Source organism: Grampus griseus (assembly GCF_964374135.1).
Source record: "Grampus griseus genome assembly, chromosome: 2".
NCBI lineage: Eukaryota > Metazoa > Chordata > Mammalia > Artiodactyla > Delphinidae > Grampus > Grampus griseus.
This window is the reverse complement of record NC_139018.1, coordinates 132,058,528-132,084,519: the sequence shown is the minus strand read 5'-3', so window position 1 is coordinate 132,084,519 and position 25,992 is coordinate 132,058,528. Positions and strand designations below refer to the sequence as shown.

General features: G+C 39.8%; 1 protein-coding gene across 5 annotated transcripts in view; it reads left to right on the top strand.

Annotated features, from left to right (window-relative positions):
* Window positions 1-5,274: 5,274 nt before the first annotated feature.
* Window positions 5,275-25,992, top strand: part of MCTP2 (multiple C2 and transmembrane domain containing 2) — a gene marked incomplete at both ends in the record, with an annotated part of 189,453 nt that continues 168,735 nt past the window's right edge. For all 5 annotated transcript variants that reach the window (XM_082649196.1, XM_082649195.1, XM_082649194.1 and 2 more), the window contains one exon: window positions 5,275-5,742. In XM_082649196.1, coding sequence (XP_082505322.1) covers window positions 5,275-5,742 — 468 coding nt within the window. The remainder of the gene's footprint in view (window positions 5,743-25,992) is intronic.

Genomic DNA, 25,992 nt, shown 5'->3' with positions numbered 1-25,992 from the left:
GGGATGAAGTTAGAGAGTTGCAGGGACATATATACACTACGAAATGTAAAACAGATAGCTAGTGGGAAGCAGCCGCATAGCACAGGGAGGTCAGCTCGGTGCTTTGTGTCCATGTAGAGGGGTGGGATACAGAGGGTGGGAGGGAGACAAAAGAGGTAGGAGATATGGGGATATATGTATATGTACACCTGATTCACTTTGTTACAAAGCAGAAACTAACACACCATTGTGAAGCAATTATACTCCAATAAAGATGTTAAACAACTCTACAAAGTTCTTTTTTTTTCTTTTTATGGCTGCAAATCTTGTGATGGGAAGAATATACTATCCTGGTTCACCCAGTCATGTCACATGAGTCCTTCAAAATGGAAGAGGAAGGCAGAAGACTGCATCAGAGAGCTGCAGTGTTAAGAAGGACTTTCATGGCAGTTTCTGTCTTTAAAGGTGAAGAAGAGATCCAAGGCACTTAGGCAGCCTTTAGAAGTTGCAATAGGCCTTCAGCTGATAGCCAGCAAGAAAATGAGGACTTTTTTGTGTGGAATGACCAAGACACAGATTTTTCTACAGAGCTTCCAGGAAATTATGCAGCTTTGTCAACACCTTGATTTTAGCTTGATGAAATGTGTATTGGACTTCTGACATCCAGAATTGAAAAGTAATAAATTTATCTCAATAAACCACTAAGTTTGTGGGTTTTTTAAAAAATTATAGCAGCAATAGCAAACAAATGCTTGTGGTTTGGTTTTTCTAATCCAATTGGAGTGCTGAATTATTGATTCCAAGTAAAGGATAAAAGGTTAACTCTGCATGTTGTAACCCCTAGATCAACCACCAAAAATTTACATGAGGAGATATAGTCAAAAAATCACAATTGATAAATTAAAATGTCACACTAAGAAAATGTTTAAATCTAAACAGTGCGGGAAAGAGGAAACTGAACAAGTAGCAGAGGAAACAAACAGGAAACAATAAAATCCTAGACCTAAGTACAAACATATCAATTATTACATTAAATGTAAATGGTCTAAACAAACCAACTACAAAGTAGAGATTGTCAGAATGGATTTAGACAGCAAGAAGAGAACTGTTTTAACTGTGACATGTATACAAAAAACAATAGTTCACTACTGGCACAAAAACAGAAATAAATATCAATGGAACAGGATAGAAAGCCCAGAAATAAACCCATGCACCTATGGCCAATTAATCTATGACAAAGTTGGGAAGACTGTAAAATGGAGGAAAGACAGTCTTGCAATAAATGGTGCTGGGTAAAAGGGACAGCTACATGTAAAAAAATGAAATTAGAACATTCTTTAACACCATACACAAAAATACACTCAAAATGGACTAAAGACCTAGATGTAAGACCAGATACTATAAAATTCTAAGAGGAAAACATAGGTAGAACACTCTTTGACATAAATCGCAGCAATATCTTTTTCTGTCTCCCAGAGTAATGGAAAAAAAACAAAAAAGAAATGAGACCTAATTAAACTCAAAAGCTTTTGCACAGCAAAGGAAATCATAAAGAAAACAAAAAGATAATCCACAGAATGGGAGAAAATATTTGCAAACAATGCAACTGACAAGGAATTAGTCTCCAAAATTTACAAACAGCTCATGCAGCTCAATATCAAAACAACAAACAACCCAATCAAAAAGTGGGCAGAAAACCTAAAGAGACATTTCTCCAAATAAGACATACAGATGGCCAAGAGGCACATGAAAAGATGCTCAACATCACTAATTATTAGAGAAATGCAAATCAAAACTACAGTGAGATATCACCTCACACCAGTCAGAATGGCCATCATCAAAAAATCTGCAAACAGTAAATGCTGGAGAGTGTGTGGAGAAAAGGGAACCCTCCTACACTGTTGGTGACAATGTAAATTGGTACAGCCACTATGGAGAACAGTATGGAGGTTCCTTAAAAAACTAAAAATAGAGGTACCATATGATTCAGCAATCCCACTTTTGCATATATATCCAGAGAAAAACATGGTTTGAAAGGAGACATGCACCGCAGTGTTCAGTGCAGCACTGTTTACAATAGCCAAGACGTGGAAGCAACCTAAATATCCATCGACAGATGAATGGATAAAGAAGATGTGATACATATATCCAATGGAATATTACTCAGCCATTAAAAAGAATGAAATAATGCCATTTGCAACCACATGGATGGACCTGGAGATTATCATACTAAGTGAAGTAGGTGAGACAGAGAAAGACAAATAGCATACGATATTGCTTATATGCAGAATCTAAAAAATATGATACAAATGAACTTATTTACAAAACAGAAACAGACTCACAGACTTAGAGACATGAACTTATGAACTTACGGTTACCGGGGTTGGCGGGTGGGGGGAAGGGTTGTGGAGAGGGATAGATTGGGAGTTTGGGATTAACATGTACACACTGCCATATTTAAAATAAAATGCCTTTCCATGAATAAAAATAAAAGAAAAACAACAGACCTTCAAAATACAGAAGCAAAGACTGACATAACTGAAAGGAGAAATAGACAAATTCACAGTTATAGCTAAAATACGAACACCTGTTCAATAATAACAAGTAGTAGAGTATAAAAGAACTAAACTGTCAACCAACTAGATCTAATGGATATCTATGTAACACTCCATGAAATGCAGATTGAGTAAAAATATTTCTAGATGAACAGAGAAACAATCGTTTTGAGCATATTTGCAAGTTAAACTATAAGATGTGAATTAAATAATGTACTTGTGTCTTGCTAATGTGAAATACAAATTTATGTTTAGAGTAGCAGTTTTAAAACCAGCATAGAGTTGTAAAATACTTAAAAATTTTAAAGCAGGAATGACCCAGGATGAAATGAATTTAAAAGCTGGGTAACATTGTAATATTAAATATTTACTCTATGTGAAGCATTATTCTAAGTACTTTTTATGGACTAACTCATTCAGTCCTCACAAGATCCCTATGAGGTAGTTATATTTAAACTTATGTATAAAAATGGAAATAATAATGAGACAGCTCTTAAGTAACTTGAGTTAAGATATCAAAATATGACATTATGATAGTATTATCAGTAGTAATAAAAAGTAGCTTTTCCTGACTGAACACTTTCTCTGTATCAGATACTCAGACACTGGGGCTTAACACTTTATCTCATTTTGTCTATAAACTAGGTGATACAATCCCCAGTGGATAGGTGAAAAAATTGAGACTTAGTGTGATAGTACACCTAAGTAGAACATAAAAAAGTAAAATTCCAACCTGTGGAGTCTGTCTCTAGAATCCATTCATCTCCGCATTGCCTACTGAAGATAACAAGTTCATCCTGGGATGCTGTAGAGCTGTAGAGTCATATTGTCCTGATCTTCAGAAGGCAGTGACTTCCCAATGACTAAATATCCTGGGCTGGGTACAAATGCATGAAGTCCTTGATTTTTGAAAATGCTTTTTGCCATGGTTCTTGGTCTTTTTTGTCCTCAACCAAATGTGGCAATGTGAGTACAGGCCAAATTAGAGTGACTTGATCACACTGTACTTTTTCATATTGGAAAGATTTATTCTGAGGCACTTGACACAGAGAATAAGGGTTATTGCTCCAAATTTGATTTTAATCTGGTTCCTAATGCGTCCGCCTTGTTATATCTTAAATTACTTCCTTTCTTGCATGGCATTCACCATAATGTATCATATTTGTCTGTGAAGCATTCCTATCACTCACACCCAACTGTTCGTGGGAAACATTTTCTCTAAATCTTTCATTCTCAAGCTGCAGCTCTGAAGGTGGCTTTTCTTAAGATTTCCATTCTAGAAGTTTTGCCAGTTCTTCTGATCTGGTACACTGGAATAAGGGCAGACCTCTCACCCTTATTTTAATATAAATTTTAAAGATACTAGATGGAATCCTAGTTGATATGAGCAGTTGTTTGTCCTTCAAAGTGCACACTTAACTCTAGAAGGGAAGATGATAAGCTTAAAGCAGGATTGACAAACTACAGTCTGCTGCCTGTTTTTATAAATAAAGTTTTATTGGAACACAGGTACACTCTTTCATTTTGGTATTATCTATGTTTCCTTTGGTGTCACAACAACAGAGTTGAGTAGTTTGACCACCATCTCACGCTCAAAGTCTACAATATTTACTAACTGGCCTTGTACTGAAATTGTTTGCTGACTCTGGGTTTAGAGACATAGAAAGGGACTCCCTTGAACATACTGGTTAAAAGATGCTGTTATTTTTCTAGTAAATGTCTTTTGCTCTGCTTTCTCTTGAGAGGAGATAAGAAAGAAGCCTTCTTATTTACTTTTTATTTTTATTCCTGTTTTTTTTCAAGGTTTAATAAGGTATAATTGACAAATAAAAATTGCATATATTTAAGGTATACAGTGGTCAATTTAATATACATTACAAAATGAGTACCACAATCAAGTTAATTAGTATCTCCATCACCTCATATACTTACCATTTTTATGTGTGTGTGTGCTGAGAACACCTAAGATCTACTCTCTTAGCAAATTTCAAAAATACATGGTGATTATAAAAATAAAAAAGAAAAAGAGATGAGTGTTGGCCAGGGTGTGGCGAATAGGGAACATTTACACACTGTTGGTGGAAATATACATTGGTCTAGTTATTATGGAAAACAATATGGAAGTTCCTTAAACAACGAAAAACTAGAATTAAACCAGCTATCCCATTTCTGGGTATATATTCAAAGGAAATGAAATCAGTATCTCCAAGAGATATCTGCATCCCTTTTCACTGCAGCATTATTCACAGTAGCCAAAATTTGGAAAAAAACCTAGATGGCCATTGAAGCATGAATAGATAAAGAAAATGTGGTATATACAGTGGGATATTAGTTAGTCATAAAAAGAAGGAAATTCTGTCATTTGCAGCAACAAAGATGAACCTGGAGTGCAATGAGTGAAATAAGCCAAACACAGAAAACAGTCTTTTAATGTCACATTTTTTGTGTCAACCTTATAGTTTCATGCATTCATTGCTCTAACTTTTCTGTAACTACTCTGATAAAAAGATCTTAAAAATTCAGTTCCATAAGAATGCTTTTCCTGATATTTGTAGATGTTACCAATCAAATGTTTCGATCTTGATCACTTAACGGAAGGGTAAGATTCTTGAGTCATGTTTTCCACTTTGATGTGCCCTGACAGCAGCTTCATGTTCTTTCTTTTTGTCTTCTCTTTCCTAGGAAGGGCCTGTAGAGACGCACTCTTTCCCAGAGTGACTTCCTGGGTCTTCATGCAGCCATGGATCTGGATAAAACTTCTGTCTGGGACTCGTTAAAACAGCGGACCAGGCCTTTGTTAATCAACCTGAGCAAGAGGAAGGTGAAAAAGAACTCAGACAAACTCCTGGACTTACGGGCCAGGCATTGTCTGGACCGTCGCCTCAGCCTCTCTGTCCCTGACCTCCTGGAGGCTGAGGCCTTGGCCCCCGAGGGGCGGCCTTACTCCCGGCCCCAGTCGTCCTACACCTCGGTGCCTAGCAGCCTGTCGACGGCAGGGATCGTTCCCAAAAGTAGCAGTAGCTCTTTGAAACAGTCTGAAGAAGAATTGGAATGGAGCCAGGAAGAAGCAGGCCACTTCCATGTAGTGGAAACAGACTCCCAGGAGACCTATGCCTCTCCTGCCGAGGACAGGAGGGCTTCCAGCAATGGCATCTTTGATGTGCTCCAGAAAACTCCCCTTGGAGAGGATGCGCCAGAAGGGCCAGAGGTGAGACCAGGGCTGGGCATTTTCCTGTTTGTCTGTCTTTTTTCTTTTTTTATAAGTGTATTCAGTGCCCTTGAAAAATTTGGTTAGGATTTATTTTTGTGGTTAGCTTGCATGGAGAGGATGTCATTTATAAGAATTTAAACGAAGGTAATATTGATTGTACCAAGTGTTCCCATTTGTTTGGGGGTTGATCTCTATGTCTTTTAAAAGTATTACAAATAACCTTCCTAGAATACTTCAAGGCATTAAAAGCCCTGTTGGATGAGTTTTCCTTTTTCCATCTCCTGGCGAAGAAATCAAGAGCATAACTTTAACTTTTTGCTGAAATGTGTGTCTGTTTCTATCTCTCTGTCTCCACTACCCACAGACAAAAAAGCATATTCACATTCCTAAGAAATGTAAGAATATGTGTCTCCTTTTGACTGCCAGAGAGTTGGAACTCTCTTCTCCTTCACAAGGAGAAGAGAGTACGTACCTGCGTGAGTGTCTGCTCCTGTGCACACTTACCTGTGGGCAACTTCACTTGCCTCCTCTAAAAATGAAAAGAAAGCCAAATATTAAAGGAAACAAATTCTTATCAATTCAGTGATTTTTGTAAAGCTTTAGTATTTCTATAAGGTAAAAATAACCAAATATAATTATGCGGCAAATATTATATTTCTAGGATGAATTTAATTTAAACGTAATCATCAGATGACCAACTATAACTACAAGGATAATCGGTTTAATCAGTTTTTTAAAAAAATCTTACATTTATGGCACTGGAAGTAGGTTTCAGTGTTGAGGCAATGGCTTAATTTTTTTATATTCTAGGTTAGTGTTAAATTATGGACAAAACTGGTTATTTCACTAGGAATTTTGATTTTATTTTTAGAACCAAAGCCTCTTAATTATGCCATACAATTAGATTTCACTGGGGAGTGGGACTGTGGATATTTGAAGACCATATTCTTTTGGAAGCATTATTATGTTAAGATACCATTAACCATTAAATGACTTAACTATTAGTTTCATAACCATTAACATTTATGAAATTGTTTTTGTAACTTTTTTTGATGTTTACTGTTATTTGTAAATTTGAAATATCTTTTTCCACTAATCAAAACATAAATTAAGTGAATTTTTAAACGTAGTTCCTAATTCATAGTTTAGTATGAAGGAGGTAAGATGTTAAATTGTATACTAATGTTAATCTTTATCTTCTTGTTACTTATTAACTGACCAGAAAAAAAAATAGGAGGGCTTCTTGGCCTTGATAGGCTAACAAACTCAAGTTAGAGTAAGTTGTTTTAAAAGTTAGTGCTGTTAAACTATTTCGCTGACTATAAATATTTAATGCCTGCTCTAACTCGGGCATCATAAAGATTCTATTGGAAATAAGAGATGGATAAGAATGTGACCCTGCCTTCAAGTTGTGATCTATTAGGACATAGCATTAATTGTAGCATAAGAGGCAAAGAGATATTGGGGCTGGCTGTCTGTACAAAACATTCAAGCCTTTCTCCTGGCAGCTCAGAGGTTGGAGGAGATCATATGTGGGGATCCAAGGGCTTGTCATGTGTGAGACAGTGTTCAAGTTGGCACAGAGGATAAGTAGGATTTGATAGGTGAGGAAATATGACAAACACAGGCCTGAAGTGTGGATGGGTGGTGGTCAAGGGTGGTGAGCATTCTGCTCTTCCTTGAATGAAGGCTGGAGGGCTTTCTGACATGACATGTATCTGCAGTCACTGTGGGCTGTGCTGAGGGCTGTCAGTGATGTGATGGTGGAGGATGGATGGTTTGCAGATGGGTGGTAGTGGTTATTTTCTCTTCTCCAGCTAAATGCAGAAGAGCTTGGAATGTGCAGTCCTTTAGGTTATTCTGGATAGTGTGATTTAACTCAGCCATTAAACAAACAAACAAACAACAACAACTAAAAACTTCTTTCTTGAAAAAGAATCTGCTTCTCTTCCCCTGCCCTAAAAATAATTGACATAGACAGACTGACTCTGCCTTCCGTGGCCCCTCAATGCCATTTATCTGCTTGGTGAGCTGTTTGCAGAGGATGGAGAGACGGGGCTGTAGCTCATCAGGCCTGTAGGATCACTTGTGGTCAGGTGCACTATTTCACCTACCCACTGCTCCTCCCCCGTTCCTCTCCCTCCCCCTGTATTGGGTGGGCTGCTCCCACTACCTGAGGATCCAGTTCATCACTTGGCACAGAAGTTAGCCCCTCCCTTGCTTCTCTTTTGCACTAGGCTATGTTAATTTTCGGGTGATGTGACTGGGGAAGTCTTGTCTAACTTGTCTTTGCTCAGGGCCCAGCTCCGTGCCTGGCCCATGGTATGTGCTCCATCAATGTTTTTTTAATAGAGAAATCAATGATGGCAGTGTGTGCATTCATAGGGCTTTTCTTAGTGTCTTCTCTTTGACTTCTTTTCAGTTTATGATTTAAAGTCAGCATTTTTTTGTGCTGTTGGAAAAAACTCATCATACCATCAAGGAACTCTTTTTTATATAGTATTGACTGAAGATATAGAGAGATTTAGACAGGTGTAGAGCCCAAGTTGAATACTCATTTAAAATCTGAATTTATTATCTATGAATTAAAACATTTTTTATTGAAGTATAGTTAATTTGCAGTGTTGTGTTAATTTCTGCTGTGCAGCAAAGTGATTCAGTTATACATATATATGTACATGTATACACATTCTTTTTTAAAATATTCTTTTCAATTGTAGTTTGTCATAGGATATTGAATATAGTTCTCTATACTATACAGTAGGACCTTGTTTTTTATCCATTCTCTATATAAAAGCTTACATCTGCTAACCCCAATCTCCCACCTCTTCCCTCCCCAAACCCCTCCCCCTTGGCAACCACAAGTCTGTTCTTTATGTATTTTTAAAATGAATGGAAATCCTTCCATGTCTCTGCAAATGGCACAATTTCGTTCCTTTTTATGGCTGAGTCATATTCCATTGTACATATGTACCACATCTTCTTTATCCATTCCTCTGTTTATGGACATTTAGGTTGCTTCCATGACCTGGCTATTGTAAATAGTGCAGCAGTGAACACTGGGGTGCATGTATCTTTTTGAATTTTGGTTTTCTCTGGGTATATACCCAGGAGTGGGATTGCTGGGTCACATGGTAGTTTTTGTGCCATTTGCAGAGACGTGGATGGACCTAGAGATTGTCATACAGAGTGAAGTAAGTCAGAAAGTGAAAAACAAATATCGTATAATATCACATATGTGGAATATAGAAAAATGGTACAGATGAACTTATTTGCAAAGCAGAAATAGAGACATAGATGTAGAGAACAAACATATGGATACCAAGGGGGGAAGGGGGGTGGGATGAACTGGGAGATTGGAACTGACATATATACACAGGGAACTCTATTCAATGCTCTGTGGTGACCTAAATGAGAAGGAAATCCAAAAAAAGATATATATATATATATATATATATACATATATACATATAGCTGATTTACTTTGTGGTATAGGAGAAACTAACACAACATTGTAAAGCAACTATACTCCAATAAAAATTATTAAAAAAATAAAATGAATGGAAGCCCTGCTGAATTCCTGTCATCTGTGAGTTCTGGAGTTGGTTAGTCCTTGTCTCAGATCTGGTTTATCTGTTTCTTCCTAATGAAGAGCAAACAGAGTTCTACGGCTTTCATGAAATGGGGGAGGTAATGAGGAAGAAGGTAGGGATTGGCATGTGACAAGCCCAGGGGACAACGAGTTTAATAGAGTGTTTGCCAGTATCCTTGGTGTAACTTATTTCATGTGGAGCTTTCCAGAGGGGGGTGAGAGATGGAACATCTGTGGTCTGAGGCACCCATGGGGGTTTGTCTCAGGTTTTAGTGCCCGATGCCTTGGTGCCAGGTTGAGCTTCAGCAGTATTGCCTGAATGTCCTGCAGTCACTTTCTAGTCCTGCCAGTGTCAGCGAAGGAAATGAAGTGTTGGCTGACAGTTACGGGGGAAAGAATTTGAGGCAAAGAAATTTAAGTGTGAGGGAAGAGGAATAATGGATGTGAGAATGTAGAGACCAGGTGGAGACTGGAATAGTCAGTGCAGGTGCTCCAACCATCCATAAAACCAAAACGGGAGGAGGTAGGTTTAGAATAAACGACACACCGATAGAAGGGGTTCTCTAGACTCTCTCTCTTTTTTTTTTTTAAATTAATTTTTATTGGAGTATAGTTGCTTTACAATGTTACATTAGTTTCTACTGTATAGCAAAATGAATCAACTGTATGTGTACATATAACACCTCTGTTTTGGATTTCCTTCCCATTTAGGTCACCACAGAGCATTAAGTAGAGTTCCCTGTGCTATACAGCTGGTTCTCATTAGTTGTCTATTTTATACATAGTAGTGTGTATATGTCAGTCCCAATCTCCCAATTTATCCCACCACCACTTCCCCCTTGGTATCCATACATTTGATCTCTGTGTCTGTGTCTCTATCTCTGCTTTGCAAGTAAGGTTATCTATACCATTTTTTAGATTCCACATATATGACTTAATATACAATATTTGTTTTTCTCTTTCTGGCTTACTTCACTTTGTATGACACTCTCTACATCCATCCACGTCTTTACAAATGACCCAATTTCATTCCTTTTTATGACTGAGTAATATTCCATTGTATATATGTACCAACTCTTCTTTATCCATTCATCTGTTGATGGACATTTAGGTTGCTTCCATGTCTCCAGACTCTTTCTTGAGCCCTGGATTCATATTGTACTTGATACCCCACAGAACCCTTGTCTCATGACAGAATTCACTGTCTACCTGGAGTTCCCCCCAAATACAGACCATCATTTCTTGGCAACATCGCCATTATTCACCTATTTGCTCAAGAGCAAAAAAAACCTGTGAGTCATGCTGGACTGTTTTACTTCCTTTACTTCTAATGTTCTATGAAATTTTCATTTATCCATGTTACATCTTCTCCTCCCTTTTTTCTTCCTTCCTCTCATCTTTCAAGGCCCAGCTGAAATCTTCCTTCTCTGTGGTGCTTTTCCCAACTCTACAGTCAATATGACCCTCCTGCCTTCATTTGCAAGCATCGCTACTTTTACTGTTGCTGAGCGCTGACCTCATCCTGCTTTCTGTAGAAGTCTGTAGAGAGAAAGGGATTAGAACAGGTAGAGGAGGTTGAGATGTGAAGGCATATTGGTGCTGGGCAAGAGTGTCATTGGATAAGACCCTAAGAAGGTCGCAAGTTCCAAGACCTGTATTAACTGTCCAGTGGCCCCCTGGCTCTGAGGACTGACTCATGATAAACAAATGATCATGGGACTAAGCTGCAAATGACAATCACAACTAATTTTTAGTGAGAATTAAGTACTATATAAACTCTAATGCTCATTTTGACATTAATAGCTCATTGTTTCAATGCTGTCAAGTTACTTTGGAAGCCAGATCATAATCAACACCTACTTCATTAACTTGCTGGGAAAAAGAATTATTTCAGGGCCTGGAAATACTTGAAAAATCCATGTTAGGTGTATTAACTCCCTGAAGTCAGCTTACATGAGAAGTCACATAGAGTCAGGACATTGCTCTATGAATCACTGAACGGACAACGGGTAGGTTCTACAATGGTGTGCTGTCCATTTCACAGGAGGGATTGAGCTGTAGATGAGAACTTGACACACAGTTTGTTTGCTAGGACCCATTGCATCCATCTCCACATGCCAACCTGCTTTGCCAATGAAGCCGAGATTCTTAAAGTCCTGTGGGATAGGCTTCCTCTTCCCTCCATAGGGTTCAAATGGGCAGGTCCAAACTTTTACCTAGGCTTCCTTGCAGGACCTCTCCCTTTTTGTGGTTGACACGTCATTTTATTAACAACTATTACCATAGTTGTATGTTGTCACTTTTACTCAGGCTGATAGCCTATCATGGTTGCCTGACAACCAGATTGTCTCCAGTAGGTGGCTGTGTATGTCCCACCTCTGATGGGCAAAAGGTAGTCTTACCGTTTCATTTCCATTGGTCTCATCACCAAGACTTGGGGCTTAGGAGGCGGTTAGGGCATCTCACCCTACTGCCAAACACCACCACCACCTTGTATTTGGTTAGTTGTGTAGAAGTCAGCCTCTCTTGTCAGATTGGAAGCTGTCTTCTTCTTCTCCCAGCCTTTCTGTAAACCTTGCTTATGTAAAATATTTTGATTCACTTTGTGTCTGAAGTTGACTGCTAGGTGCTGTGGGGCCATAAGAAATTCAGTTTGGTTGGGGAAGGTGGTGATACATGGAGGCCCTGAGTGGGTAGATGAGTTCTGAAGGAGTTCTCAAATGTCAGATTCAATATGAAGAAACTAAAATTAAGGAGACTCAGAGGGAGAGTAGCTTATTTTTCCTTCTTTTCTTCTTATCTTGCTATTTTTTTCTTACTTCCTTCTCGTGTCAGCATTCTCCCTGCCAGTAGTTATTTTGCAAGATACTTTCTCATGCCTTGGAAAATCAGTTAAGTGTTTAGAGAATACAGAGAGTCCCCTCTGGTTCTCATCTCCAGTGTTGATGATGGAATTGAGATTAGATGAGGTACTGGAAACAGTGACCAACACGACGAGGCAGTCTCTAGAGAGTGCTAGATAACCAACCAGTTGAGGTGAGAGGGGAGTGGTTGCTCTGAGTATGTGGTCGGAAAGGCCTGAAGAGGATGTGTTTTGAGGTTAAGACCCAAGTGGTTGGGGAGTAAATCCGAGTAGTTACGGTTGCTGTTCATGATGCTAGCAAAATAGAATGCTCTTAGCCCAGTACATGGCAGTCACAAGTGCCTAACAAGGACTCACTGCTATGATTATGGTTGTATTTATTACCGTTATTATTTTTATCATTACCTTTTCAGCATGAAATTGAGGGCCAGGGAGGTTGAATGACTTGCCTAATATTATCCGGCTAGTAAGTGTCAGAGCCAGGATCTAAATCCAGTACTGTTTGAATCCAAAGCCTGTGCATAAAACTGTGTACATTAGGGCTTTAGAGAAATGCACATCTGCATGTTGGGAGAACTCAGAGCTGGTAATCTAAAAAATGTTGATCATCAAGGGAAGATGTATGTTTTTCTTTGTCCACTGTGCCCTTTTAAATGCAGGGATAATTATGGTGGTGGAATGGCTTATTATCATGGTCTATAGCCAGTAATCCTGAATGGAAGGATTATTACCATCCCTGCCCCACCATCCATGTAATCCCACAATGGGGTACATCCTTCCCTAACACTTTATTTGACAGTTGGAATTTTAAACAAATCGCTTTGGTGCAAGTTTAAGTGGATGAGCTGAGTGGTTTAGAGAAGTACCCTGTTGGGATAGTTCCAGAAACTGCTTGGCAACCACAGAGCTTCAGTTTAGTGACCACAGAGAAGCAAAATGACAAACCAGAGAGGAGAGGAAACAACCTACGGCTTTCAGAATTAAACAAGTGCGTCAATTTCTCTACACTTCAATTATGTGTTCTTTACTATTTTTATTTTGTCTCAGAAATCATTGCTCAACATAAATGGGGTCAGTGAGACAAATATGTAAACCATGTCCCAGGGTGCTTCATGGGATTGACCCCTTTTTTCTTTTTCCACCCCTCCTTCCCATACCTACTACGTGCTGATCCTGTCCTGAGGCACTGGGAACACAGCAGTCAACAAAAGAGACAACAGTTTATTTCCTCATGGAGATCCTGTTCTAGATGGCAGCGGGCTACAGATATATTCAGAAAGTGATAGATGTAATGGCGAAAAATAAAGCAGAGGAGTGCTCAGGTGGAGGTGTGACCATTTTGAACACAGTGGTCAGGAAATATCTCTTCTGAGAAGATAACATTTACACAAAGTCCTAGAGGAGGCAAGGAAGCAAGTCATGAGCGTATCTGGAGACGAAGCATTTCTAAAGGAGAGAACAGCCAGTGTGCAGGTTCCAGGAAGGCAGGAGCGTGCCTGGTATTTGTCAGGAAGAGCAGGAAAGCAGTGTGACTGGAGAGGATGGTAGGAGGTGTCAGTTACTTCTGAGGATGTATCACGTGGGCTTTCCCATCCTGCCAGGCAACTCTGCTACCATAACAACTACCCAGGGTGCTGGATGAGCAGTTTCAAAGGAACCCTATGGGCTTGGTGCCGTGTTGCTCACAGGCAGGGCGGGTAGAATCAATAGCATATAGCGGTGCTTGCTGTACCTGCTGTGAACACCGGGAATAGCAATAAGTGGGTTTGCCTCGGATCGGAACTGTGGAGGAAGCGGGCACAGGTTGATAAGCTATGTGGAGAGGGGAAGACAGCACTGTCCCGAGATATGTTATACCTTGATTGTCTATCTGTCATCATAACAGTGTCAGTGAGGAAGGGATGGTCAGAATGAAGGGAGGGACTTGGGTTGCTGACCACCTTCATTGAGTTGTTTTCTCTAGTCTTCCCAAACACATCCACTGTCCTCATAATAATAAAAATAATAGTGGCAACACCAATCCAGTAGCACTCTGAGAGGTTATGTGTAAGAAACTCTGCAAAGTGCAATGTAAATGTCATCTCATTGGACCGCATCTATTGGGCTCACTCTTTACACAAAGAACCTTGTGCAGTGTCCGACCCAAAGAAGGTACGCAGTAGATAGCTTTGAATGAATGAATTTTTCTCCTAATAACTTATAAGGATATTTTTTATGCCCCTTTTAGAGATGTTCCCATGGTCGTGGACTTTAAGTAAGTAAACTTTTCAAGGACACAGAGCCAAGAAGTAGCAGAAGTGGAAGTCAAATCCAGGTCTCTGTGACTCCAGAGTTTTGTCTACTACTGGGCAGAGCTGCCTGCCTGTATGTCAGATGAGGTGTCCTGCTTTTGCATTCTTCTGGTTTTGGGCACAGTTGTGGTTCAGTGAAGAGTGGATACCCAGGACTCAGATGAAGGGCTAACTCTCTTGCTTCTCTTTGGCAACCATCTAGCCTCTTAGCTCTGGCTCCCAATTTGTACATTGTAAATTACTAATGACAGCCCATAGACTCCTTATAAGAAGTTAATAGGAGTGTGTGTTTGTCAGTTATGAACTACTAAGCAAAGTAAAGGGGGTACTGTTAATCTTTTAAAGTATCTACTGCTAATGGTAATGAAAACAATTATGGAAGGTCAGTAAGGAAATATTACTGAATATGGTAAGAAAAGTTCATTATACCAAGGTTGCAAACATTTTCTGTAAAGGACCCGGTAATGCATAGGTCCAGCTTTGTGAGCCATAGATCTCTCTCTGTGGTAACTACTCAACTCTGGTGTTGTAGCATGAAATTAGCCGTAGAAATATATATAGATATGTACATAGGCAAGGTATAAATGAATAGGTGGGGCTGGGTTTGAAAGTTCAAACTTTATAAAAACAAGTGTTGGGCTTTACTTTGCTGGTGGATAGGTAGTGAATATGTGTATACACACACATGCACATACACACACCTGACTTATATTTTGTATATTAGATAATATTCCAGGGTAATCAGTTTAAGTGAACAGTCTGGGGGGTGGGGAAAAAGAAATGTGTATACCTTGATTGTATGATCAATAACCTCCTAAAAAGTTGTATAAAAATTGAATATGGAGGGTGGAGTCAACATGACAGCGTGGGAGGACACGGAGTTCACGTCTCCCCACAACTAGGGTGCCTGCTGGATGCTGGTGGGGGACCTTGATGCCCATGGATACGGGAGGAATCCCCAAGGGAACTGGTTGGACATGGGGGGACTGAGGGGGGAGGAGAAGTGGAGGACGAAGAGTTCTGGCACCCTTGAGGGGTGGCTGGGAGGGGGGGGGAGGGGTTACCATGCTTGGATGGACCCTTGGGGGCTCAGATCAGAGGGGAGTGCACTGAGCATTTCTTTTGCCTAATAGGCCTGGAAAGTCTACCTGGCTCTTGGACCAAGTCCTATGCCCTCAGAGGCCCCCTCCAGGCATGTTGGTCTTGGGGGCACAGGAGGGAGGCCAGGGGAGAACAGGAGAGATGGGCAGGAGGGGCCTTCCAGGACCAGAGGAGCGGGAGAGGAGTGGAGAGTGTTTGCCCTACCCACTCAGGCCCTGGAAGCCTGCTGGGCTCCCAGGCGGGGTCCCCCACCCTATGAGACCATAGGCCGGGGCCCGTTCTGTTCCGTTGAGCCTAAGCCCCAGCCCCCACACCCCCACAGCCTTTTCCAGCCCTGTGGGTCCTAAGCACAGGCCCTGCTGGCTGCCCAAACCCTGCCTCTGCCTAGGCCCTACCCTCCACAGTCAAGGCCTTTTCCGCCTTTTTCCCCCCTTTTTTTTTCTTCTCCTCTATTTTACTATTGTGGTTCTGTTTTCCCTTCCAGTTGTTGTTTCATCTATATTTTTATTTTTATACTCTTTCTAACATACCTGTTAGTTTCCTAGTCTGATTTTAGTTTTTACTCTTTGTTATTGTTCTCTTTTTTTCTCTCTCTCTTTTTTTTTTTTTTTGCCACCCTGCACAGCTTACAGAATCTTGGTTCACGAGGCAGGGGTTGGGCTGAAGCTTGTGTGGTGGGAGCTCCAAATCTGAACCACTGGTCTAACAGAGAACCTCAGACCCCAGGGAATATTCATCAGAGTGATGTCTCCCAGAGGTCATCATCTTGGCACCAAGAACCAGCTCTACCCAACAACCTATAAGCTCCAGTGTTGGAAGCCTTAGGCCAAACACCCAGTAAGACAGGAACACAGTCCCACCCATCAAAAAACAAAAAAATAAGACAGCAAAAAAATATGTCACAAATGAAGGAGCAAGGTAAAAACCTACATGACCAAATAAATGAAGAGGAAATAGGCAATCTACCTGAAAAATAATTCAGAGTAATGACAGTAAAGATGATCCAGAATCTTAGAAATAGAATGGAGGCAACGATTGAGAAAATACAAGAAATGTTTAATAAAGATCTAGAAGAACTAGAGAACAAACAGAGATGAACAACACATAACTGAAATGAAAAATACACTAGAAGGAATCAATAACAGAATAACTGAGGCAGAAGAACGAATAAGTGAGCTGGAAGACAAAATGGTGGAAATAACTGCCAAGGAGCAGAATAAAGAAAAAAGAAGGAAAAGAATTGAAAACAATCTCAGAGACCTCTGGGACAACACTAAACGCACCAACATTCAAATTATAGGGGGTGCCAGAGGAAGAAGAGAAAAAGAAAGGTTCTGAGAAAATATTTAAAGAGATTATAGTGTCAAACTTCCCTAATATGGGAAAGGAGATTGTCACCCAAGTCCAGGAAGCGCAGAGAGTCCCGTACAGGATAAACCCTAGGAGAAACACACCAAGACACGTATTAATCAAACTAACAAAAATTAAATTCAAAGAAAAAATATTAAAAGCAGCAGGAGAAAAACAAAAAATAACATACAAAGTTATCCCCATAAGGTTATCAGCTGAGTTTTCAGCAGAAACTCTGCAGGTCAGAGGGAGTGGCAAGATATACTTAAACTGAGGAAAGAGAAAAACCTACAACCAAGATTACTCTACCCAGCAAGGATCTCATTCAGATTCGATGGAGAAATCAAAAGCTTTTCAGGTAAGCAAAAGCTAAGAGAATTCAGCACCACCAAACCAGCTTTACAACAAATGCTAAAGAAACTTCTCTAGGCAGGAAACACAAGAGAAGAAAACGACCCACAAAAACAAACCCCAAACAATTAAGAAAATGGTAATAGGAACATACATATCAATAATAACCTTGCATGTAAATGTATTAAATGCCCCAACCAAAAGACACAGATTGGCTGAATGGTTACAAAAACAAGCCCCATATATATGCTGTCTACAAGAGACCCACTTCAGACCTAGTGACACATACAGACTGAAGTGAAGGGATGGGGAAAGATATACCATGCGAATGAAGATCAAAAGAAATCTGGAGTAGCAATACTTGTATCAGATAAAATATACTTTAAAATAAAGACTGTTACAAGAGATAAGGAAGGACACTACATAATGATCAAGGGATCAATCCAAGAAGAAGATATAACAATTATATATGTTTATGCACCCAGCATAGGAGCACCTCAACACATAAGGCAAATGCTAACAACCATGAAAGGGGAAAACGACAGTAACACAATAATAGTAGGGGACTTTAATACTCCACTTACACAAATGGACAGATCATGCAAACAGAAAATAAATGAGAAAACACAAGCTTTAAATGACACAATAGACCTGATAGATTTAATTGATAATTTATAGAACGTTCCACCCGAAAGGGGCAGAATACACTTTCTCCTCAAGTGCACATGGAACATTCTCTAGGATAGGTCACATCTTTGGTCACAACTCAAGTCTCAGAAAATTTAAGAAAATTGAAATCATATCAAGCATCTTTTTGGACCACAGTGGAAATCAATTACAGGGAAAAAAAAAACAGTAAAAAAGAAATACATGGAGGCTAAAGAGTATGCTACTAAATAACCAAGAGATCACTGAAGAAATCAAAGAAGAAATTAAAAAATAAATAGAAACAAATGACAACGAAAACATGACAACCCAAAACCTATGGAATGCAGCAAAAGCAGTTCTAAAAGGGAAGTTTATAGGAATTCAATCTCACGTCAAGAAACAAGAAAAATCTCAAATAAACAATCTAACACTACACATAAGGAACTAGAGAAAGAAGAACAAAAAAAACCTCCAAGTCAGTAGAAGGAAAGAAATCATAAAGACCAGATCAGAAATAAATGAAAAAGAAATGTAGGAAACAATAGCAAAGATCAATAAAACTAAAAGCTGGTTCTTTGAGAAGATAAACAAAATTGATATACCCTTAGCCAGACCCATCAAGGAAAAAAAGAGAGAGGACGCAAATCAATAAAATTAGAAACGAAAAAGGAGAAAACACAACTGGCACACAGAAATACAAAGGATTATAAGAGACTACTACAAACTACTATATGCCAATAAAATGGACAATCACAAAGAAATGGACAAATTCTTAGAAAGTTACAATTTTCCAAGATGGAACCAGGAAGAATTAGAAAATATATACAGACCAACCACAAGTAATGAAATTGAAACTATAATTAAAAACCTTCCAGCAAAGAAAAGTCCAGGACCAGATGGCTTCACAGGTGAATTCTATCAAATATTTAGAGAAGAGCTAACACCAATCCCTCTCAAACTCTTCCAAAAAATTTCAGAGGGAGAAGCATTCCCAAATTCATTATATGAAGCCACCATCACCCTGATACTAAAACCAGGAATAGATGTCACAAAAAAAATTATAAACCAATATCACTGATGAGCATAGATGTAGAAATCCTCAACAAAATACTAGCAAACAGAATCCAACAACATATTAAAAGGATCATACACAATGATCTAGTGGGATTTATCCCAGGGGTGCCAGGATTCTTCAGTATATGCAAAGCAATCCATGTGATACACCATATTAACAAATTAAGTAATAAAACCATATGATCATCTCAATACGTGCAGAAATAGCTTTTGACAAAATGCAACACCCATTTATGATAAAAACTCTCCAGAAAATGAGCATAGAGGGAACCTACTTCAACATAATAAAGGCCATATATGACAAACCCACAGCAAACATTGTACTCAATGGTGAAAAACTGAAAGCATTTCCGCTAATATCAGGAACAAGACAAGGATGTCCACTCTCACCACTCTTATTCAACATAGTTTTGGAAGTCCTAGGCAAGGCAGTCAGAGAAGAAAAAGAAATAAAAGGAATACAAATCAGAAAAGAAGATGTAAAACTGTCAGTGTTTGCAGATGACATGTTACCTTACATAGAAAATCCTAAAGATGCCATCAGAAAACTGCTAGAACTAATCAATGAGTTTGGTAAAGTTGCAGGTTACAAAATTAATGCACAGAAATCTCTTGCATTCCTATACACTAACAACGAAAAATCAGAAGGAGAAATTAAGGGAACAATCCCATTTACCATTGCAACAAAAGGAGTAAAATATCTAGGAATAAACCTACCTAAGGAGGCAAAAGACTTGTACTCAGAAAACTGTAAAACACTGAAGAAATAAATCAAAGATGACAAACAGATGGAGAAATATACCATGCTGTTGGATTGGAAGAATCAATATTGTGAAAATGACTCTACTACCGAAAGCAATCTACAGATTCAGTGCAATCCCTATCAAACTACCAACGACGTTCTTCACAGTATTAGAACAAAAAATTTTACAATTCGTATGGAAACAAAAAAGACCCTGACAGGAATAAAGACACAGACCTACTAGAGAATGGACTTGAGGATATGGGGAGGGGGAAGGGTAAGCTGGGACAAAGCGAGAGAGTGACATGAACATGTATACACTACCAAACGTAAAATAGATAGCTAGTGGGAAGCAGCCGCATAGCACAGGGAGATCAGCTCGGTGCTTTGTGACCACCTAGAGGGGTGGGATAGGGAGGGTGGGAGGGAGGGAGACGCAAGAGGGAAGAGATATGGGAACATATGTATATGTGTAACTGATTCACTTTGTTATAAAGCAGAAACTAACACACCATTGTAAAGCAATTATACTCCAATAAAGATGAAAAAAAATAAATAAATAAAAATTAAAAAAAAAGATCCCGAATAGCCAAAGCAATCTTGAGAAAGAGAAATGGAGCTAGAGGAATCAGGCTCCCCGACTTCAAACTATACTACAAAGATACAGTAATCAATACAGTATGGTACTGGCACAAAAACAGAAATATAGATAAATGAGATAGGATAGAATGCCCAGAGATAAACCCACACACATATGGACACCTAATTTACAACAAAGGAGGCAAGAATATACAATGGAGAAAAGACAGCATCTGCAATAAGTGGTGCTGGGAAAACTGGATAGCTACGTGTAAAAGAATGAAATTAGAACACTCCCTAACACCATACACAAAAATAAACTCAAAATGGATTAAAGACCTAAATGTAAGTCCAGACACAATAAAACTCTTAGAGGAAAACAGGAAAAACACTCTTTGACATAAACCACAGCAAAAATTTTTTTTGACCCACCTCCTAGAGTAATGAAAATAAGAACAAAAATAAACAAATGTGACCTAATTGAACTTAAAAGCTTTTTCACAGCCAAGGAAACCATAAACAAGACAAAAGGACAACCCTCAGAATGGGAGAAAATATTTGCAAATGAAGCAACTGACAAAGGATTAATCTCCAAAATATACAAACAGCTCATGGAGCTCAATATCAAAAAAACAAACAACCCAATTAAAAAATGGTCAGAAGACCTAAATAGACATTTCACCAAAGAAGACATACAGGTTGCGAAGAGGCACATGAGAAGATGCTCAACATCGCTAATTATTAGAGAAATACAAATCAAAACTATGAAGTATCACCTCACACTGGTCAGAATGACCATTATCAGAAAATCTAGCAACAATAAATGCTGGAAAGGGTGTGGTGAAAAGGAAACCCTCTTGCACTGTTGTGGGAATGTAAATTGATACAGCCACTATGGAGAACAGTATAGAGGTTCCTTAAGAAACTAAAAATAGAACTACCATATGACCTAGCAATCCCACTACTGGGCATATACCCTACGAATGCCATAATTCAAAAAGAGACATGTGTCACAATGTTCATTGCAGCACTATTTACAATAGCCAGGACATGGAAGCAACCTAAGTGTCCATTGACAGATGAATGAGTAAGGAAGATGTGGCACATATACACAATGGAATATTACTCAGCCATAAAATGAAACGAAATTGAGTTATTTGTAGTGAGGTGGATGGACCTAGAGACTGGCATACAGAGTGAAGTAAGTCAGAGAGAGAATAACAAATACCATATGCTAACACATATATGTGGAATGTAAAAAAAAAAAATGGTTCTGATGAACCTAGGGGCAGGACAGGAATAAAGACACAGACGTAGAGAATGGACTTGAGGACATGGTGGGGGAGGTGGAAGCTGCAGCAAAGTGAGAGTAGCACTGACATATATACACTCTCAAATGTAAAATAGGTAGCTGGTGGGAAGCAGCTGCGTAGCACAGGGAGATCAGCTCGGTGCTTTGTGACCACCTAGAGGGGTGGGATAGGGAGGGTGTGCGGGAGGCTCAAGAGGGAGGGGATAGGGCTTCCCTGGTGGCACAGTGGTTGAGAGTCCACCTGCCGATGCAGGGGACACGGGTTCGTGCCCCGGTCCGGGAAGATCCCACATGTCGCGGAGCGGCTGGGCCCGTGAGCCATGGCCGCTGGGCCTGCGCGTCTGGAGCCTGTGCTCTGCAGCGGGAAAGGCCACAACAGTGAGAGGCCCACGTACCACAAAAAAAAAAAAAAAAAAAAAAAGAGGGAGGGGATATGGGAATATATGTATACATATGTCTTATTCACATCGTTGTATAACAGAAACTAACACAGCATTGTGAAACAATTATACTCCAATAAAGATGTATTGAAAAAAATTTGATTACGAGTAAACTCAGCCATTTGGTAGACCTGAATTTTTCTGAACGGGCCTTCTAATTTTGACCTCTGATTGTCATGTGAGTTGTTTTACTTCTATCACTGTATCCAAGCATCGCTTAATGGTCTGTCTAGCCATCTGATCCCCTTTGCTCCTTTTGCTGCTTCCTTTCCCCTGTAGGTATTTGTGTCTGTGAGTATGCTCTTCCTGAGTATTCACATTCTTAGAAATAGATGTGGGTTAAGTAATTAACTAAATATGTATCATCAATATATATCGTTTGCTATACTCATGTACTTGAATAGAGTATTTCCCAAAGAAAATCTTAAGTGATCTTCTCAGCCAATGTGTTACTCTTATTTAGCTTTCCTGCATGTGGGTTTATGTCTTCTTCCAGTAAAGTTTAAACAGCCAGTGATTGTTTACATCACTTATTATTTAACTTCCTGTGAATTCTTCGTGCTAAGATCCTTCAGACGGCCACGTGGGAGGTGATATTTGTACAAGATCACATTTAGTGTACACGAAAGAAAATGTTTTTTCACGTAAGTGTCTTGTTCTTAAGATCCTTGGTGGCTAGAGGAGATTTTCTTTTTGTTTTAAATAATTGACCCATCCATTCTGGTATCTCCTCATGTTAATACATTTGCAGTCTTGTATGTATTACCTTGTATGTATTTACATACCTTCCCATGAATTTCACCTTAGCAAGATAAAATGGAAATAGCAATATAAATTTGCTGTCATTAAATACACACACACACACACACACACACACACACAGAAACACACACAAATCCCACTTATCTAAAAGGTAACAGTGAGAGTTGTGTGAGAGATGACTAGCCTCATGCCAACATGTTAATGCTGAGTTTCTGAATGTTTGTGTATAATTAGAGAGTTTTGTCATATTAAGACTTCTCAGCATTGATGATATTCAAGATTATTTGTCTTTTCCTGAGTACGTCCTTGGAAACATTTGTTTAAAATGGTTAAAACCAGTGCTTAATGGATAAACAAACTATGGTACACTCATAATGATGGAATACTATTCAGTAATTAAAAAAAAAGAACTATTTATACAGTTGCCAACTTGAATGGATTTCAAAGGCATTGGGCCAAGTGAAAGATGTCAGCCAGTGTCAAGTTTGCATGTATTCCATTTATATGACATCATGGAAAAAGATGAAGCTATAGGATGAGGACAGGTCAATGACTGCCATGGATTAGGGGTGAGGGAACAATATGATAACAGTAGGATTGCATGCAGGAGTTTTCTGGGGGAACTGTTTTATGCCCCAATAGTGGTGGTAGTTACACAAATATATACATGTGTAAAAAAGTCATCGCATTGTACACATATGTAAAAAGTCAATTTCACTGTGTATCAATTTTTTAAAGTAAAATTTAAAAAGAAAAATTAGAGTGCTTGATTTTGCTTGTTGAGAACATCAAAAAAAAATCTCATGATGACAGATACCAGGGATTCCTGTAAGAAAAATACTACTTGTACTTTTTTAATGAAAAATTCAGTGATGTAGTTACTAGGTTTACAAAGAAGCTGAAAATAGTGCAACTTCTACTCAGTGAATAATACCTTCAGTTCCATGCAGAGTGTCAGGAATACTCAAAGTTATGTGTCCCTCAGCAGCTGTAACCCGGTACCCCTGTACTGCTGTAGCCTTTCCTGGCTTCTTTATGGTGATCACTTTCCTTCCTCGGTGTGTATACACGGCGTGTGACAGTTACGGCGGCTGTGGGAATCATAACTTTAAGTTCTGTGACTTCTGTGAGTAAAACGAGCCATAATGTTGAATTAATGTCATTCTTCACATTTAATTTCCGCGTTGTTCTAAGTGGAAGACTTATTGAGTATTTGAATAAAAGCAACGTGTTCATTTTTGATAGTGTGTAAATGATGGTGGTGATGTGGGCTTATTTTGTCACTGAATGAACGTGATCATTAAGTACAGGGAGGCTCCCTTGGGAGAGTGTGTATGGTGTGTTGGTCTGAGGAGTGATGGTTTTTAAGAAACATTCACTCTTCTGTTTGACAGCAGAAGGTGACAGTAGAAGATACGGGACCATGCACTTTAAACAGGAATTCTGATCCCAACACTGGCAGTTTTACAGAACTGCCTTCAAACAGGATTGGTTAAGTGGAACGTTGATTCGTTTCATAAAACTGGAGACACTAACGGGGTGATCAGGCTGCAGAAGATCAGACAGCTGATGTTACTTGTTGGTTCTGCACATGAAGACCTGATCGGAGTATTTTGGGTTTTGCAAATCAGGCAGAAGAGGAATCGCTGAACTTCCAGGATATAATCATGAGGAGAGTAATAGTGTAAAAGGCATGAGGAGAAATCTTTTGAAATTGGGAGAGTTGAGTAAAATTTGATTGTCGTCATAGAGCAGTCTTCAGGCCGTCCTGTCCCACTCCCCCGGGTGTCATTTTACACATAACACAAGTAGGTACCGACCGGGAAATGGACGGGAAGGTGACCAACGGAGGCCCAGCTGCCTCCTTCCTTGTCTGCTGTCAGGTCGAGCCCACATTGAGAGTGAGGGCTCTTTGCCCAGCTGGGCAGTGGTGATCCTTCCAGAGCCAGGGGCACCAGTGACTGAAGTGCTGGGGTCCTTAGAGAAAGGTCCAAGTGTCTGAAATCACCCTGGGTCCTGTGTGAATTTGAATTGAATGAAATGTGTTCACAGTAAAGGGACGTTCGAGCTGGGACTGGGAGAAAGGGGCAGATGTGATGGGAGAAGCACAGGTACAAACAGCCATAGGGCTTCTCTGCTCCCCGGTGAGGGCTTGGGAGGCTCCATGCCGACTTGTGATCAGGGCTCGTTTCTGCCTCGCTGCAGCATTTCTTGGTGTCACTGCATGCAGAGGGGGTAGACCAAAGAGCCCTGCTTGTTTGCAGCCCTTTGTCAGCCCTCTTAGGGCCTGAAGAAATGCCCTATTTTTGTAGAATCCAGGTTCTGTTGCTGCCTGAACTCCACTTGATAGAGAGACAGGGAGAGAGAAAGAGAGACAGAGAATGTCTCGGAAGGCAACCTGCCTTCCATCCAAGCAGGATCTCTGAATTGCGCCACAATCTCCCTGATCTTTGCTGTGGGTGGGAAGGACCAATGACCACAGTGCATCTGTTCCCCATCTTCGCCCCCTCAAAGCTTCATGGTCATCTAAGCAATCTCTGCAGGCCTGCTGCCTGTATCTAAATTTCATAACTTCAGAGTTACTCAGCCTTGTTTGGAGGGAGAAATCTCATGTTTTCCCACAGGAAAGCAGCCCTGGCTAATGTGTCCGACAAACGGGAACATCCCTAAAATGCTGGGAGACCTTTTAATCCCTTCCCTTCCACTCTGCCTTTCCATGCAGGTAGCTATCCTCACATCTAACCCAGAACCTTCATAAAATCCCAGAGCTCCTCTGGACCCCACATTGGTACATATAAAACCTGATAGAATGCAAATGTTTACTGCGTCCCATACTAACTGCCGAACCGCGCTCACTTCAGTGCCTGGTGGCATCATTTCCTAGGTGGTCAGAGGCATATTTAAGTAGGAAACATAGACACCCCCCAGTCTGAGATCATTTGTTGAGAAGTTGCATTTCCTTACTCTTTGGTTGGCTCTGGTACAGTTGCTAGACCCATGAGGTTATGGTTGGAGGAAGGTCTTTGTGGTCACATTTGAATTGTGTCCTACTAGACTGATAAACTCCGGTCTCTGGTACCTGATAGCCCTTTTCTCTTTGATGGCTGGGGGACCAGGCAGGTCCTCGATGGAGGGACCTGGC